The sequence below is a fragment of the Equus caballus genome, chromosome 25, assembly GCF_041296265.1.
Source record: "Equus caballus isolate H_3958 breed thoroughbred chromosome 25, TB-T2T, whole genome shotgun sequence".
In the NCBI taxonomy this organism is placed as follows: domain Eukaryota; kingdom Metazoa; phylum Chordata; class Mammalia; order Perissodactyla; family Equidae; genus Equus; species Equus caballus.
This window is the reverse complement of record NC_091708.1, coordinates 23,558,261-23,576,423: the sequence shown is the minus strand read 5'-3', so window position 1 is coordinate 23,576,423 and position 18,163 is coordinate 23,558,261. Positions and strand designations below refer to the sequence as shown.

The 18,163-nt window shown below is 43.8% G+C and overlaps 1 protein-coding gene across 32 annotated transcripts in view; it reads right to left on the bottom strand.

The window, feature by feature from the left end:
- Positions 1–18,163, bottom strand: part of PALM2AKAP2 (PALM2 and AKAP2 fusion) — a 467,689-nt gene that overhangs the window by 36,160 nt on the left and 413,366 nt on the right. For all 32 annotated transcript variants that reach the window (XM_070251292.1, XM_070251300.1, XM_070251297.1 and 29 more), the window contains one exon: positions 11,279–13,703. In XM_070251292.1, coding sequence (XP_070107393.1) covers positions 11,279–13,703 — 2,425 coding nt within the window. The remainder of the gene's footprint in view (positions 1–11,278; positions 13,704–18,163) is intronic.

Sequence of the window (18,163 nt, the reverse complement as noted above, 5' to 3'; positions counted from 1 at the left end):
AAGCAGGTTACAAAAGCAGATGTATAGCACCTAGTTAAGATGCAGGCTCCAGAGCCAGACTGCCTGGGTTCAAACTGTGGTCTGCCACTTATTATTGGTGGGAAAGAAAGCAAAAGAGTATGCACGACACGTGGTAGAAACCCAGTTGGTCTAAGATGACCAGTCTTGTGGTGGCAGAATAATGGCGTCCACAAAGATGTCTAAGTCTTAACCTCCCAAACCTGTGAATAATGTTGTCTTATATGGCAAAAGGACTTTGAAAGGGTGATTAAGCTAAGGACTTTGAGACGGGAAGGGTATTCTGGATTACCCAGTTGGGCTGGATGTAATCACAAGCGTCCTTATAACAGGGAAGCAGGAGGGTCAGAGAGAGACAGAGATTTAGAGATGCTACCCTGCTCACTTGGAAGATGGAGAAAGTGGCGACAAGCCAAGGAATGCAAGTGGCCTGCAGAACTGGAAAAAGGAAGGAGATGGACTCTCCCTTAGAGCCCCCAGAAGGAGTACGGACCTGCTAACACCTTGATTTTAGCTCAGAAAGACACTATCTTTGTTTGCCTGAGCCAGTATAACAAAATACCGTGGACTGGCTATCTTAAGCAACAAAACTACTTTCTCACAGTTCTGGAGGCTGGAAGACTGAGATCAGGGTGCCAGCATTGCTGGGTTCTGGTGACACGGCCCTCCTGTCATACAGACGGCCGCCTTCTCGCTGTGTCCTCACAAGAGAGAGCTCTTGTTATAAGGGCACTAATCCCATCGTGAGGGCCTCACCCTCATGACCTTATCTAACCCTCATCACCTCCCAAAGGCCCATCTCCAAACACCATCACATTGGGGGTTAGCGCTTTAACATACACATTTTAGGGGGACACAATTCAGTCCATAGTTGACAAATTACAGGCTTCTGATCTCTAGAACTATAAGATAATAAATTTGTGCTATTTTATGCCACTATAGTTATGGTAATTTGTCACAGTGGTGATAGGAAACTAATACAAATATAAACTCAATATTATCTTCCATGCCCACGTGTGCACGGAGAAAAACTAGGCAGGCAGTGGTTAAGATTATGAGTTACTTTTATTTTTACATTTATTCTTCATTTTCCAATTTCTTCTACAATTAGTATGAATTAATTTTAAAATATAAAACAGGGCTGGCCCAGTGGCACAGCGGTTAAGTTTGCATGTTCCGCTTCTCGGTGGCCTGGGGTTCGCTGGTTTGGATCCCGGGTGTGCACATGGCACCGCTTGGCACACCATGCTGTGGTAGGCGTCCCACGTATAATGTAGAGGAAGATGGGCACGGATGTTAGCTCAGGGCCAGTCTTCCTCAGCAAAAAGAGGAGGATTGGCAGTAGTTAGCTCAGGGCTAATCTTCCTCAAAAAATAAATAAATTAATTAATTAATTAATAATAAAACAAACCAGAAAAATTTGAGCATTATTAGCCACGCTGAGAAAAGTAGACAAAGCTGCTTACTTTAACCTTCGCAGACTAGGCAGATCCACAAGCTTTTCTACCTCCCCAGGCCGTACCCACTCAGGGGAGCTGACAGCTGACACCTCCCCAGGGCCTCAGAGAAGCAGGTCTGCCAACAGTGGCACTCAGAGGCATTGTGAGCATTGTGAGGCAGACGAAGGAGCGGAGGGGGCAGCAGAATTTCACTGCGAATCAGTAAATGCTGTCTCCCATCATGAGTGGAAGAGAAAACTAGGAAACATGAATTTGCATTTCCTGTTTATTTATCATAAATAGTTAAACCACTTTCTGGAACAGAGAAAGCAAGGCATGCCTTGGCTGCACTTCTGGATTTTCCAAGCAAGATAGATTTCCCCTGGCATCTGTGACAGGCTGTGCTGACAGTGGGGGCAGAGAAAAAAAATCTGAAATTCCTCCTGCCCAAGGGAACCCATACAAGGTCCTCAGTACACAGCTGTTGCCATCCTTGAGAGCCAAAACTCTCCTTCTGTAGGAAGAGGACTAACTTCTCAAAAGCCAAGAATGTGGATTCCAGAAGTGTAGAAAATTATTTTGATCAAACATTATGATTTTGGTGGTTATCGTATTCCATATACATGGTGTCTGAGGTCTTAAAAATCAAAGATCCTTTGTCTCTACATTTCTCAAAAGAAAAGAAAGAGCCATCACCCACTCTTATTTAAAATCCAAACCGAACAAAGACGCCCACCCCATGACATGCCTTGCCCGGGCCTCCTTCAATGACCTCCTTTCTTCATGCAGCTCTGGGATGAGGTTGCAACCATCTAAAACGACTCACAGTTCACCAGAAAGAAATGAGCTCAGACTTGCATTTTCAGTTTCATTTCCTCCCAGTAAGAGGGAATATACCCTGCCTGTCAGAGTGTATGGGCTTGGGTGGTTCCAGCTGTGACCCCCACACAAGAGTTGGTCCCTGGTCCTTTCAGCTCCTTCTTTGACGGCCCCAGAGGTGGGAGAATGCGATGATATGAACCTTCAGATTATAAACCTAGCTCAGAAATGAGAAATACTTCTGTCTGGCAAAACATGCCTGAGAAACTTCAGAATATCATTTCTTCAAGGTAGGTCAGGGTGTTGGATAAGTTGCTGATATTGGCTCATTCCTCCTAAGGGACCAGAAGATGAAAACTCAAGAAGAAAAGAGCTCTGTTTCTCCAGGAGAAGCATAGTTTAAGACCAAAAAAAAAAAAAAAAAAAAATGTAATTAAAATGGTAAGAAGAAAAATCACGGTGTAAGTAGCAATTTCCCCACCAAGATCTTCTCGTTAAACACATTTCAACCAAGACGGTGAGCTTGGCCGTATGAAGGTTACTCCCCAAAAGGAAGCACTTTTATGGGAATACTTGTAATTTTATTGTCACCCAAAATGTCTAATGATGGACTCTGAGTTTTGAAATCATAGCTGACTATTGAAAACTAATTCTTGAACTCATATTTTATAAGGAACTTTAATTCTAAGGAAGTAACTATGAAAAAGTCCAAAGTAGGAATAGAAAGCAAATTTATAATGCATGTTCTGCCATTTTTGTCAGGGTCACAGCAGCTACAGAAAGGTGACTCATAAGGAATTCTGTTAAGTTTCCTAGGCCTTTTCTTAAAACATAACAGTAACTGTAATAACAACAACAACAACTCTTATTGGGAGCCTTTTGTGTACTAGGCACTGTCCTAACTTATTGATGAGAATGGTATTATTTTATTGCCATTTTACTGGCGAGAAAACTGAGGTTTCTAGAGGTGAAGTAAATTGGTCACTCAGCTAGCAAGCAGTAGGGTCAGGATTTGAATCCAGAGAAGGGACTGTCACATTTAGGCACATAATTATCCTTGACCAGCTTTTTTACATAGGGTGTGAATTTATATTTGAGTAATGAGAAATCAAAGACTGGGAATGCCTACGATATCAGATGCATACAAATTTGGGGAAATCTTAGACATTTACATTCAAGGTCACGAGAAATAAAATACATGAAATATAAATGTATTCTTTAGTGCTCTACTGGCACCAAAGAATGTGTCCTGCACATTCTCCCCACCATTACCCCCAGTTCCTCCACCCTTTAAGTAGTTGCTTATTCACAAAGATGAAATGGATCTGAAATGCCAATCTCCTTAGGGAAGGAAGTACACAGCAAGTCACCACAGCTGGTAAAAGACACAGTCATAGCCTGCCCTGAACTCTAGCAGTCCGAGGGGACATCCTGCTCCCAGGCCTGGCTTTGATTAGCTCACATTTTTTACCAGGCGTAGAGCAGAGCTCTTACAAGAATTAGGTCCTTTGATTCATCTTTTCTTTCTTGGCTCAAGACTGCATCTTTCTTTGCATGTGGTTGAGTCTGATTTTTTGGAAACCACTCTCCTAACTTGGAGCATGGAGTAGCCAGACAGGGTTAAAGAGGAAGCAGCAAGGACACCATGTGGTGTCCCCAGCAAGGCTTGATCACCACCGGGAGCCAACCCAGACACCCTGGGCATAAGAGAAGACCCAGCACAATTAGCCGTGACAGCAGAACCTGCTTACAGAAGAGAATTAAACTGCTAGGAAATATGATGCTTTTTCCAAAGTCCTACCTCCCAGCAACCACAGGCTTGTCACAGAAGAAAGACTGGAGTCTATATCTTCTCAGGGGTGAGGCTGACATGTTGAACCATGGCAGTTGCTCTTTTCAAACTATTGAAGGGGATGTCCAAACAGAACTTTGAATTCTGTACTTTGAGATGTCCTGATTTCATTTCAGACCTTCCCCCCCCCACCAAACACAGCTTCAACCTAGCCTTTTCTTACCAATTCTTTCCCAAATGGCATGCATTTTAAAAAATGAACATATTTTGCTAAGTTCAGATAAAATACCAGGAAGTTCTGATCCAAGGCAGAAGGACTGAGCTTAAAGAGCAAAAAGGAACAGCAGAGAGAAGCCACGGTGCTCCATACCACCAGTCAACTAATGTGGTGGGCTGGGGCCCCACTCTGCCAGATGTGTTCACTTAATGGAGTGAACACACATCCCTGCTCGTCCTCAAATTAAGAAATTGACTCCCTGTGTGAGTAGCCAGTTCTTTCAAAGATTTCAAGGAACGAGGCTATTTCTGGAGGCAATGAATGAGCTTCTTCCTAGGGAAAGAACCCTCAGAAAGCTCTCACAGGAGCAGCCAGGCTAGACAGCTGACAGGGACCATGCTAGTCCCTCCGCCATCTGCTCGGATCCTTGCACAGCACCAGTAGCTCTGCCTCTTGTAATTTGGAGCATTGGAATTAAGTTCTGAAAGCACAAAGGAAGCACTCTGGGTCACTAGGGTAGCACAGTCTCATGGCCTCTGGGAGCAAACTCATCTACCCGGAAGCCATTAGGGGCAGAGGATTCCAGAGCTATGGTGGTTCAAAAAGAAGGGGCAAGAAGGACCCAAGAAAATGCAGGGGTCAGGCCCGAGATTGGGAGAGAGCAGAGGGAGACAGCTCAATCACCGGAGGGTGGAGCAGGGAGCTGTTACTACACACCTCCCAGACCTCAAGGGCAGAGGGACAGCAGAGGGTGAGAAAGGGTGTAGACAGAATATGGACTTTGGAGTCAAATGAGCCTGGGTTTGAACTTGGCTCTCCCACTTCCAAGCTGAGTGACCTTGGGCAAGTTAGCTAATCTTTCTGGGCTCCGGTGTTAATTCTTTGAAAAGGGAATAATATTACAGGTCCATGATCCCTTATGCACAATTCCAAAATCTAAAAAAAGCTTTGAAAATCCAGTTTTTTCATAACTTGTTTGGCAACAAAACCTGATGTGACCAGCATGAGGCTCTTCTCAGTCTGTCTTTATCCCACTTAATGTAACTAACTCTTCCTAACTTTTACAGCAGAAATATAACTTGATAACAGATGCTCCTCCACTGGGTGTGTTCGACAATACTATATGCATTGCATTGCTTTTCTAAATGGTAGTATATACACTGTATGACTTTTCTAAAATCAGAAAAATTCTGAATTTATCTGGCCTCCAGGGTTTGGACAATTCGTACTACATCTTAGAGCGCTGTTGGGAGGATTAAATGAGAAAATGTGTGGGAAATGACTAGTAGAGTACACAGCTTTAAGGTCTTGGTAAGTTATAGCTACCATGATTAGGCTTGTGTCACCAAAGAATGTTCAGGAAATACGATAGTAGACATAACCCTCTGTAGGCTGCTCCACATTAAGCTTTAGTATCTCACACAGCCAGCTGGGCCCCTCACAAGTTGCACAATCTGTCTGCCTGCAGGAAAGGGAGGCACTGTACAGTTCTGAAGGAGAGCCCCCTGTTACCTGGGCCTGTGGGGGAACCCTTCCATCAGCTGCCGACACAAGGTCTTTTGAGGAACAATGAGGGCATCTCAAGTGAGATTTGGCCTCATCCAGCTCTAACTTCGCATCAAACAAGCAGCCAAGCTCTGCTTCAGGAATATTGTGCTGACTAAATATTTTTTCTGTCTAGGGCTTTTTTTTGTGACATTTGAAGATAATGAAGGGGAAAGCAAAAAGACCCAGTCAGTAATCTTTACCATCATGTAACGACCATCTCTTGCACAATCTTAATCTAAACTGACAACAGAAGTCGAAACTCCTTGGAAATTTTATTTGTATAAGATGTATAACTGTCACCTCTTTCCACATATTCAAAGATATGAAGAGACAATCCAAGTGATGGAACTCAGTATCCACACCTTTTCCTTCACCACTCTCCGTAACGTCCCACTGGACAAATTATCTGACTTAGTAGATCAGTTCAACACCTGGCACGAGAACAGAAACTATTTTTAAAAACTGAACTAGTCATCACCTAACTCACTGGGTTGCTCTGGCATGCCTAGAACTTGGAAGTGAAACCAGTATATCTTATAATAGACATGGGTACTAAAGTGAGAACATCCTTAATATGAAAAGACATTTGGAAAGGTCTTGAATTGTAACTTCAATAAAATGTTTGGGTTTTCCTCCCAAACTCACTCCTCAAGGGTGTTTTAAAGCACTGTGTGGGTTACACCTTCAAATCAGGCTTGCATACCTGCCAAAGTGCTTCCTTTATTCTCTACTTCTAAGTACCATCAACAGGAGGCACACATGTGTTCATTCTTGGGAGTATGGCCTCTCACGTAACACATGGGGCATTCAGCAAGATGGCGGCATGCCTTCAGAAGTGCTTGTCCAGAGGAGGAACTCGAGAGAAGTTGGTAGCACAGACTCAGCAAAGCAGGAAGACTTTTAGTCCATCAATTCATGGATGAAGGCAGGACAGGTTGGAGATGTGTGGAGATAATTATCCCTTTGAACATCCTCACTGGCTTCCCACTGACCACAGAACAAAGTCAAAAATCTAAAACCTTTAACATGATTTACATAGCTCTTCACTATCTAGCTCCAAATCAAATCTCTTTTCCTTTTTTTTTAAATCTCTTCCTTTAACCCACTCTGACCCTATTTAAGGACCTCACATGTGCCAAGTTCTCTATTCCTTTTGGGCCTCTATAGGTGCCTTTCCTTCTGACTTGAACAATCTCCCCCACCCCCGGAACCCAACTTCTCCTCCTTTAGTTCAAAGTTTAGATGGTACTTTCCCAAGAAAGGAAGACTTCCTTTATCCCCTCAGCGAGGTGGTCTTCCTTGCTCTGTGCTCCCACAGCTCTCCATGCTTCTCTGTCAGGAGATTGCCCCCTTTGTTTGATGTTTCTCTTACTGAACTGTAAGTTCCCTGAGGGCAGGAACTGTATCTGCCTTGTTCACCTCTGTTTGAAAACATTACACAAACTTTAAGTGGAACTTCTTTCTTTAAAAATCACATAAGAACCAATCAGATAAAGTTTCCAGATAATCTTCCCTAATAATTGGTCTTTGAAAATGACTGTATCCTTTTTAAAATAGAAACCCCATCATCCTCCATCTTTAAAAGGCAAAGAAACTAAAAGCAAAAGCAAGTATGTTTTCAACACCTGGAGAATCTTTGGAAAGAATTAGTAGATTTCTCTTTCCTTATCACATCTCGGCTCTCAATGGATTTTACTTGCCTTAAGGTTTTAGGGTGCCAGCATGTCACCAGCATAATTTCCACCAGAGGAGATGTTAAAAATTATATTTTTCACCACCTAATAGCAAATTGTCAATTTGAGTCATGCAACAAACCAGCTGAGTCACCTTTACTGGCATGAAATGTGGAGTAGGAACTTAGTAACATCTCTATTCACAAAACCAACACTGGAGCTAGCAGCTCTGACCCTGGCCGTGAATTGCCCGGTTTGGCTGCTCAGAATACTATGTCAGCCTCCTCCCTGATCACGAGCTGGGAGACTGGCCGGCTATGCAATACTCCAAACTTTCCCAGGCATGGACAGAAAAAAATTGCATTTTTGCATTCGGTTTCTTTCAATCCACGTTGTACTTCTGGGAAGCCCTGCTACCTACTTTAAATGTTCTAGAGGTAAATGTGAAAGAAGGAGATGCACACACAGAATTATCATGACTGTGTTGGGTGTGACCACCAGACTGGAACAGTACCCATACTTGCATGGATGAATGACCAGCTTATTAAAGGGGCAAAAGTCACTGCTATGGGGATGAGATACGGGGGAGGAGATAGGCTTTAGCTAGAGGGAAGTGCTGGAGAATCAGAACTGGGCTGCTGGGATGTGGAGGACAAACATCAGCCTGGTAGGGAAGACTAACAGACCATAGCAGGTCAGGGAACTAGGGGAAAGTGTTGAAATGTCTTAATTTCTTTTCATGTGCTAGAACTAAACTAGGTGGACAATATGGTGAGGGGTTCAACTAAGAGGTGGAGTGAATGAAGGAAACTAAAAATATCCACTGAGCATATGCCCTTTAGAGAAGGCTCTATAATGAAATAATGCAAAGGGAGGGCTAGGTAGATGGAGCCAACTATAACTGATAGGAGAACCATGGTAGCTGCCTGCCATGTGAGCAAAAGTTGCTGAGATGCCTACAGAGCCATTAGAGTCACCTACGTGCGAAGGAGGCTCCCCATATTGGGCTGAATTTAAGTGGTATGAAAATTTTTTCTAGGCTACCACCCAGAATGCCCAATGTGATCTCTGGGTCAAGCCAGCCCACAACAAGAATTTAAAGTGAACTTGACAACTCAGAATCTTTAGGAAAAGCCAACCAGTCACTGTTAAGCATGGACAAAAAAACCTCCCCTGAAAGTTTTCTTTGCCTCAAACACTCAGCTGGCCATTGCCCTGTGACCTGAAGGAATTAAAAACCATATCAAAAAAGTCACCGTGCTTTTCCTCTTCCTCCTCCCTTCCCTTTCCTTCCTGAACAATTTAGTCCAAAAGCCATTAGGTGGGGCTGAACAAATGGGTGTCTACAGTGGGGGTGGGAGGAGCCACAGTGGCCCAGAGTGGTGTGCTGGAGTCAGAACAGGGTGTGTAGGGGGGAGCAGTGGCCCAGGGCAGGGTATTGGAGTCCAAGTTGGGTAAGGAGGATGTTGGTGAAGGCGGACAGCAGTGGCCACCCAGATAGGGATGTTGGAGCCCATGTTTGGTGAGGAAAACAGGCGATTGTTTACATAAGGGGAGGGAGATTGATCAAATAATAAATATATTGAGGATAATAGGAACCAGGTATCTTGTTGTCAAGAAGGAGGTTACAAATATGGAAAGAGAGAAAATGAACCCTGTGGTATTAGATTAGAATTCAAGGTATTAGGTATTAGGATGAGCTGATGGTTTTCAGGATAGATGAATAGGTAGGGAGGTAGGGAGATAAAGAGAGAGAGACAAAGAGAGAGAGAGTAGAGTGTTTATATATTCTCTCATTCCAACCAGTGAGAGTGCCTGGGAACAGTGACAATCCAATAGCAATGAGCACACCAAGCACTCAGATCTTGGTTTCTAAATACCATTCTCCACTAACAGAAACAAAGGCTCTTTGGAGAAACGGCTGATTCCAGGGTTAGGAAAGTCTAAGATGAGAGTGGAACATCACATGGTGCCAGAGAGTGAGGATGTGCTCAAGAATAACAGGGACGTGTCAAAAGAACACCGAAGCTAGCTTGATAGGACTCCCATGAGCTACGTCTGAACAAAGTTAGCATAAAAATAATAAAAAAGGGATTCTAACCCAGGGAATATAAGAGAAATCCATGAGACCATACTGACATAAAGAAACAAATGAAGAGATTTACAGATTGATGAGTGGGATGAAGATAACATAGTACCAAAGTACCTCCACAGAAAATATTTATTAATTACTACAGGAAAAAGTAACTTTACTGTGCCGAATCCTGGCAGACACTCTCTCAATCAAGTGATCAAAATTAGTATCATGTGAAACAGGTTAACACCTGTCCCTGTAATGGGACAAACTGACACCAAGTCCTACCTGACTGGATACGAGGAGGAGAACAAGCATCAGGTCTGTGGTATTCCTACCAAAGATGCATAACCTGAATGTGATCATGCAAAAACAGCAGACAAACCCAAACTGAGGGACATGCTACAAAACTGGGGCTCATGGAGCAGCATGTTCTCAATTGACCCTCAAATGGCTGAGAATAAAAAACATATTTGTACCGTACCTGGGGACTTTTCTCTAGGTTTGAGATTGTTTCAAAATTTAAAAATTAATAATGCCAAGAGTTACCTTGCGTCACCGTAGATTTGACGGAAGGCAAGTGTCAAGACGGGATCAAGATCTGGATGGACCAAGCTAAACACCAACAATTACATGTGAGGGTAATACTTCTTCAATCATCTCTGGTGAAGGACCAGTTTCTTCCCCTCAATCCATTGTGGACCAATACTTTTAAAAAACATAAAATCCACAATTGGATCTGAAAAACAATATAAAATTGCTACAAGAGTTTTCAAATGCCTCAATGTCTGTATCTATCTCAGCATGGACCAGGAACAAACAGTCATGGACTAGTGTGGACTACACTTTGAACAGCCCTTCTCTATGGAAGGATGAGCAGATCCCCAACTGCCATCACACACAAATGGGAAATAAAAAATATTGGTCACGCTGTAATGCATAGTAATTGGATTGGTAATTGGTAATTACTGGTAGCTTCAGTAATTACTACTATAATTAACATCAACCATCTATCTAAAGTATTCAAGATAGGGACTGCTCAGGCAATGGGAGGGGATTAAAGACTTGCCTTTATGTATAGTAACCAACTTCTCTATATGAGGCACAGGACAAGAATGAGTAAGACCACTGCTGATTGCAAAGCAATTGCTTTGTCGTGATTTAAAGGAAGACAAACCCAATCATATAGAAGACGGACAAAAACATCTATGGGTCAATCTGCAACACCAGGTCATGACTGTCATTGCTGGGGAGGGATCCAGCATTCAGAAGGGCTTAGCAGGACACATCTCCCAAATCAGATGGGTTTGATTTAACTACAGATACTGACGGTCAAGCTACTGGCTCCAACACATCCACACAGGGTCCACACAAACTGGGAGTGTGCTGCACACGACCCCTCCCTCCGCTAAGAGGCAGCTCCTTCAAATAAAAGAGAACAATTCTCTGTGCTAAACTAAGACCAGAGCAGAACGATCCTCTGCATGGAAATGGCAAACACAGTGCAGGCTCAAGGTTCTTTCAGAGGACACCGTGACACTCCTGTTGCACGTCCCCAAATGCTGAAATCTTCACGCCAGTGTCCCCTGACACTTATTTCAGCCACACACAGAGAAGGCTCCACATTGAAACCTGTAAGCTAGAATCAACAACGTGATTTCTGCAGCATCTGTCTCCGGGCCGCGACACCTCACTTACCTGGGGCGGTTTTATAGCATGGAGTTCGGGAGGGCAGCGATGGGGCGTTCTTTGCCCTGGGGCTCTGGGTACTCTGCAAAACTTGTCTCTGCCTCTTCAGCTCCTCTTCTCTTTCCTGGGCTGCTCGAATCTCTTCTTCGATCATGGACAAAGTCCGCTGCTTCCTTGACCTCAGCTTGAAGGGCCCAACCATCACATCAGACTCTTGAGTGGCCAGGAGCGAGGCCGTGCTTCTCAGCTCAGCTGCCTCCGAATACTTGCTGAAATAGCTCCCTTCTGGTCTGGTCTCCTCCATGTTTATTGGGCCACTGGGCTGCACTACTGGCAGCGGCTGGGAGGGCCCTCTTTCCCTGAGCGCTCTGTCTTCAGCAGGCAGAATCTTTGGTAATACATCCCTTTTCTCTTGAACGGGAGAGGACACTTGTGGTGGCTCAAACATGCTCTGAGCCTTCTCTGAGCTGGAAGCCCCAGACTCAGCTTCCTCTGGAGTTGCTTCAGGTCCCTGCTGTTCAGCTCCACCATTTATTTCAGACGCAGCTCTATCCACTTGCTCAGCTATGGCTTGTTGAATGGCATTCTGCACCAGGAGACCAGCCTGATATTCCAAGGGGTCGTCAACCGATGGAGAGTCTCCCAGCGTGGAAGAAAGGGAATAGAAACCATGATCACTAAAAGACTTGGAGACACCTTCTCCCCGGCCCTCGGAGGGGTTGTCAGTCTGGGGAGTCTGGGGCAGAGAAAAATCAGCCAGGGAATTTTCCTGGAGGGCATTGGTTGTCTCATTGGAGGCCCCACTGTCACTGATGTTGTCCATGCTGAAATCATTGGACAGGGTCTCCAAGACAGTGGTATCCTGGGACCTTACCGACAACTCATCCAAACCAGAGTCCAGCTCCTCTTGGGTCAAAGAGACATTGACTGACCTTGAAAACTGATCCAAAATCCCAGCGTCGTCATCCTTGACCACCGTGAGGATGGCCCGGGCACTCGTGAACTCTCCATCCTCTGCCCACAATTTGGATAAGGGCCCGCGTTTGGAGGGCTCACTATAGGGCCCTTCCTTCCCCTGAGGAGTTGAGCTGCCCTGGCCTCCTCCCGAAGACTGGGTCTCCATGGCACAGCTGGCTTTCTGCCCCTTGGCTGCCGATGTGCCATTGTCTTCTGAAGGTCCCCTGGCAGAAGCTGGTCTTGAGAGAGTCAGTGGCCTGTCTGAGTTGATGGACCCCAGAGGCCTGTAGAAGGGCTTGACAGAGAAGAGCCTGGGCGTACTCTGGCCCTTGGCTACTGTTTGCCTGGAATTCTCCATCAGCTGGAACTGTTTGCGAGCAGCAGAGAAATCTATCTGCTCCGTGACGATGTCCTCCTTCGTGTTCTCAGTCATGCTCGAACGTTCACGAGAGGATGCAGGGGCTGGGCAGAGCTGTGGTGGGGGCTGCTGCTGCTGCTGCTGCTGCTGCTGCTGCTGTTGCTGTTGCATGAGCAACTGCTCCTGCTGCGCCCTTCTCTCCTTGCGCTCCTTGTACTTTTTGTGCGACTCCAGATGTTCCTCGTCCAGCTGCTCCTCGATGGTCTTTTCCTGGGGAGGATTCCACCATTTTGCTGCAATGCCAGGGTTCTTTTTCACAGCCTGGCTCCGGATGAGTTCTCTCCTTTCCTTTTCCAGCTCTAGCATCTCTTCTGAGGGCCTCACTTTTCTGACACAGTATTGTTCTTTCTCGCTCTCATCGTCCTCAAAGAGTTTGGAGGGCTTCTTGTCCTCGTGGAAGGCACGTAGCTCAAACTTGGCTTCCTTCTTCAGCGTGGTGAGCGTGAACTCCCCATCTCGGGATGAACACCGGGAGCTGGTGGAGGAGCTGGGGCTCACGGGGGCCTGCAGGCTGTCCCCCAGCAGATCTCTGGGCTGGTCAGGGGAGTGGCCGTTTGCTCTTCCACCCTCTGCCATTGTGGCAGAGTTGCTTTTACTGAGCTCAATGTGAGGAAGTGCCTGCCTGCTAGCTGCTCTCTCAGTGGGTTCCAGCTGACTGGCTGCGTGGGCAGGTGGGCTTAAGCTGCCCACCAGGATGGCTGCTCCAGGCTCCGGGGAGGACGTGCCGTTGTAAGTTCCGTCCACAGCAGAATCACAGCAGTTGGCCTCCAGTACCTCGTCTAGATATCGGATCTCTCTGGCGACATCATTATCCAGAGATTCGTGGTGATCAGCGAGGAGGCCATTGTGGGGGGGCGAGTAGAAAGGCGAGGGGTGGTCAATGGAATGTAGGGTAGACGTGATTCCAGGAACACCTTTACATTCTGCAGCAGAGACCTCAATTTCCATGTTTTTGTGATCTGGGGGAAGAGAGCTGGGAGCAGGCTGCAGGGGGTTGGCACTGCAGCTGTCTCTCTCCCTTTTTAGCCGGATATCATCCTCAGAAAGCTGGGGGGGCTTCTGGAATAAAGAGAAAACAAAAGTCACGGTCAGATACTAAATGTCTTATGGATGTGAACCCTGGGAAATTAACTGATAACTAACTGGAAAGAAAATGGAAACGACAATGACAAGTTCTTCCGAATAGAGATTTCCCTTCCAATAATCCTTCACATATGGATTTTGTTGTTGTAATGGGGACCTAAACCTCTTGATTTTACAGATTCCATTTTGTTTACTGGGTGTCCAGGGAACTTTCAATAGATGCTAGTCCCATTTTTAAATTTAAACATTAAGTTAAGACTCCAATCATCTGAAGACATTGCTCAAATATCTCCTAAAGTGAAAGAGACTTCCAATGTACCAGAATCTTCCAAAATACTTCATAGCAAACTACTGCAGGAATGTAATAGGACTATTTGTGTGGCCCTGACTATAAAAAGTGGTCCTTTTGTATGAACAAATCTTGAAAGCATACGATTCTCTGCCAGATGTAATGCAATTATTCTGGAGACAACTTTTTGGAAACTTTTGGACAGTTCTTCCAAACTAAAATACGGGAAAACAGTAGATTCCTTCAGCGGCCCCTTAAAGAATACAGTGCCCCACTGCCATGGCTGTAATTGACTGTGTGCGTTACATACACCATAACCAAAGTCACTGACTGCACAGTTCTGTTCTCCAGACTCCATCGAAACAATACTCCTTAGCTAAGGAGTGAGTGTTGCTTTGAAAAGCTAGTGGCCAGCAGCACCCTCCCCTCTAGTTCCTAAAAGATTTTATGTATGATAGCTCCAATTTTGTGGTTCAATAAGAAAACCACATCTTCTTAACGTTTTTAAATGCATCATATTTTTTCATCAGTCATCAACCCATGTAATTTTGTTAGTTTGGCATTAGTAAGATTAATTTTCAAACTCCAGGATGATTTTTTTTTTTCATACCAAAGGACTCTGGTTGAATTCAGATAATTCAGTGGTAAACCAGGAGCTTAATCTGAGTTCCCCTCAAGGCGTTCACTAACACCTTGGTCAAGTTTGTTTCCCCATCTCAAGTCCATAGTGTGGCTGGTATTACTGACACAGTACAATGCAAAATCACACGACGGCATAATTTTCATTTATTTAAGCTTTCGACAATTTTCAAGTTTTAGAACACAATATTAAAACACCACCTTAGGATGATTCTCAGGGGATTAATTTCAAAATCCCTCCAAGGAAAAGCGAATAATTATAGATTTGTTCACAAGACCTAGAAAAACATGGGAGTCCATCCTGTGTGCTCTGCATCATTGTCAGAACATCGAAAAACTCTCGTGGTTATCCGCGAACTGAGGGGTTTCTTCACTGTTTGTTTTCCACATTCCTCTTTAGACTTAAATCGATCATGTAATATATATTCCTTCTTTAGTAATAGGCAACAATAATGAGTATTCCTTCTTTGTCAACACTTTCTGGTCTTGGATGATCTTCCAGTCTAAGTCTGGTTTTTGTCAAAATCTGGTACTTAATACCATTAATATTTATAATTGCTAATATCTTTATTTTATTTTTGACCATCATTAACTAGTGGTTCTTTTATCTTTGGGATGAACTAAAGAGGCATGTCAAAGAAGTTTTTACTGCCCTTTAGAAAACATTACCGAAACTTTCTTTGGTAAGACAATTGTCAGTAACTCCTATGTCATTAAGAATTACAGAAAATTTGAATGCCTAACACTTATTGGCTGCCATTCAATTTCAAGAAAAGCTAGGTCAAAATTAGCCCACTGATTGGCAAGTTATTCCTGGAATAAACAGACCAACAAAAAGAGATGGTGGTACTGAAAGTGAGAGTCAGATTATCCGCGACACTCCTAGCCCCCAGGCTTCATTTGGCCAATGATTTACTGCTAATCTTCTTCATGGGAATAAGTAAAGTTTTTCTTCTATCCCTTTTGGCTTTTGGGGGAAAAAAAGGTAGAAACAGTAGGAAGCTGCTAGGGCTGAAACGGTTAAAAATCACTGCTCTACTGAAACATAAAACACTTTGGAATAGTTGACATGAGAGGAAAGAGGGCAATGTAACATTAAAGAAGCTGAAAGGCAAATAATTAATTCTATAGTTCATTTAGTCATTAATCCACTCATTAAGCATGCAGGAAGCTTAATCTGTGGAGCTGTAATGAGATTAGCAGTACGAATAAGCTCCAGGAGACAACATTTTTTTCTTAACAAAAATTGGATTAGCCAGACTTCCTAGAAACGCATGTCTATTTTAGCGTTTATGTAGCCAAAGTGAAAAACTCGCCTATATTTATATTTATCTCTTGTAGATGCAAGTGGCGGAGCCTATCTCCATAACATTTCCCAAAAACACTTTTTGGCTCCTCGCATCGGCTTTGTCTCTTTTTCCGGGACACTCTACAGTTCAGTGTTTGACGATAGACAAGAAGATGCCCTGCCAGCTTTTTTTTTTAGAACTTAAACATTATATCAATTTTTTCCAAGGCAGACTTTCTGAGCCAGCAACAACTGTTCCAATTTAAAATTTTAAAAGTCTGAGAATAGCATTTGACAGTACATTTTTGCAGTGTCAAGAGAAAAACTACCTTTAGCTCTGAGTCAGAAATAATGAGTCGCATTACTTATTCTCCCGTGATGTGTCAAACTGAGATGTAAAAAATACTAATGACTGGTTAAAAGTCAAAGTTTGGGGTCTCAGTGTTATTTGAGTTGATTCTTTTCCAATACATTAAAAAAAAAATCTAGACACTGGAGGGTATAAACAGTAAAGAGGCTTTTGCTTCCTGTTAGCAACATGGGGCTCCGTCCAGTTCTTTCCATAAATTCAGAAAATTCTTCCTGACACTCCATTCCAACTATCCCAGGGAGCAGCAGCACTAAACTCGAATCAGGGTAGAAGTACTTAAAGGGATAAACAAGTCTACATTACTGATTCACAAGCTTGCACCAGAGGTCCTGAGTTTTTGTAAAGTTAGGTCAACGATTATAACAAAAGAGCAAATTCCTGAGTTCTATTCCCAGCAGGAGGAATTTACCTTCATGCAAGGTGGCCTGATGGGATCAAAGCCACCAGTAACTGTATCATCTAAATGGAAATGGGCTGGAAATCCCACAGTCCGGATTTGGCAGGAGTCTGGGCTTGGTATCATTAAATGATGTCTTGCTTAAACCAAGAAATGCTTATTGCTCCCTTTGAAGATAAGAAGTCCAGAATTTTCTCCATGCTTCAGATAAGGTGAACCTGATTCCAGATTCAGATAAAACGCACATTTATTAAACGGATTAGAAAATCCTTTCTGAAATAAACTATGTTCCAATGCAAAAAACAGGAAGGTATGAAAGAGCCATCAAACTGGGTTGTCAAAGGTCAGAGAAAAACTAGGATGCTAAGAGGCTTATGGGAAATCTTTGGATTGCCCCAGCTCACCCCCAGGTGGAGCCCTAACAGCATGGCACATAATACCTGTCAGCTTCCCAGAATAGCTAACAGCTGGTTGGGATGTCTACTATTTGCTTTAAAATACTTGGGCAGAGACAAAAAATATAGCTCTGTGTGTCTGAAATTCGTTTAAATGGCATTCCAGGGGCCAACAGCCATCCGGCTGGGGAATATACACTCCAAGAGGGGTCAACCAGCATCTAATCAGAAACCCCACACTCCACAGGAGGCTTCCTTCCTCCAGTAGTTTCTCTCTTTCACTCCCACAGGCCCCCGAGGCTTTGCTAATCACACAATTAAGGGGAGAAATGGGTTTCATCAGTGAAATTGGTGGCTCGTCAATTAGCACAATGAATGTTAGACATCAGTGAAATAGGTGGTGTTCAAACTTGTGGATAAGAGAGATTCTCCACCCTTTTAGGAAGAGGACATACAAATGGTGCCTCAAGTCTAAGAACTAAACAGCACGGTCCCCTGCCTTTGGTTCAGAGGACATCAGTCAACACGCACTATGTGGTAACACGCCTTTATAAAACGGCCGCCCATGCAAGGTGGAGTCGGACATCCAGAATCTCGGAGAGCCGAGACTTCTCTGAGGTTACAGACAATGCTTTTACACCTACTTTTACAAATGTTTATTTAATAAATGTCTGGATGAGTGTGAGAATTTGGCCCAAGACCTGCTTTTATTATAACCTGGAAGCCACATTGTGTCTAAAGCTGCCATCATTTACCAAAAAGTATTTAATAGTAGTTATACAAAGCAAATTAGTATAGGTTCATTTACAGCATAGAAGCCCATTTTCCTGTAAAATTTCTGCCAGACCTTATGCAAGACAATCACGGAACTCTTCTGAGAACGTATACTCCTTCGTATGAGCAGGGCTCATAATAATCTCTCTCAAATCTGTTTTGAGAATAAGATAATATATCTAAAAATACTCTGTAAGCTGTAAAATGTTTAATGCAAGTGTTCATTATTAGTAAGCAATTTTACCCAGAAGTGTAAATGACCGATATTAAATTCTTTCTGGGAG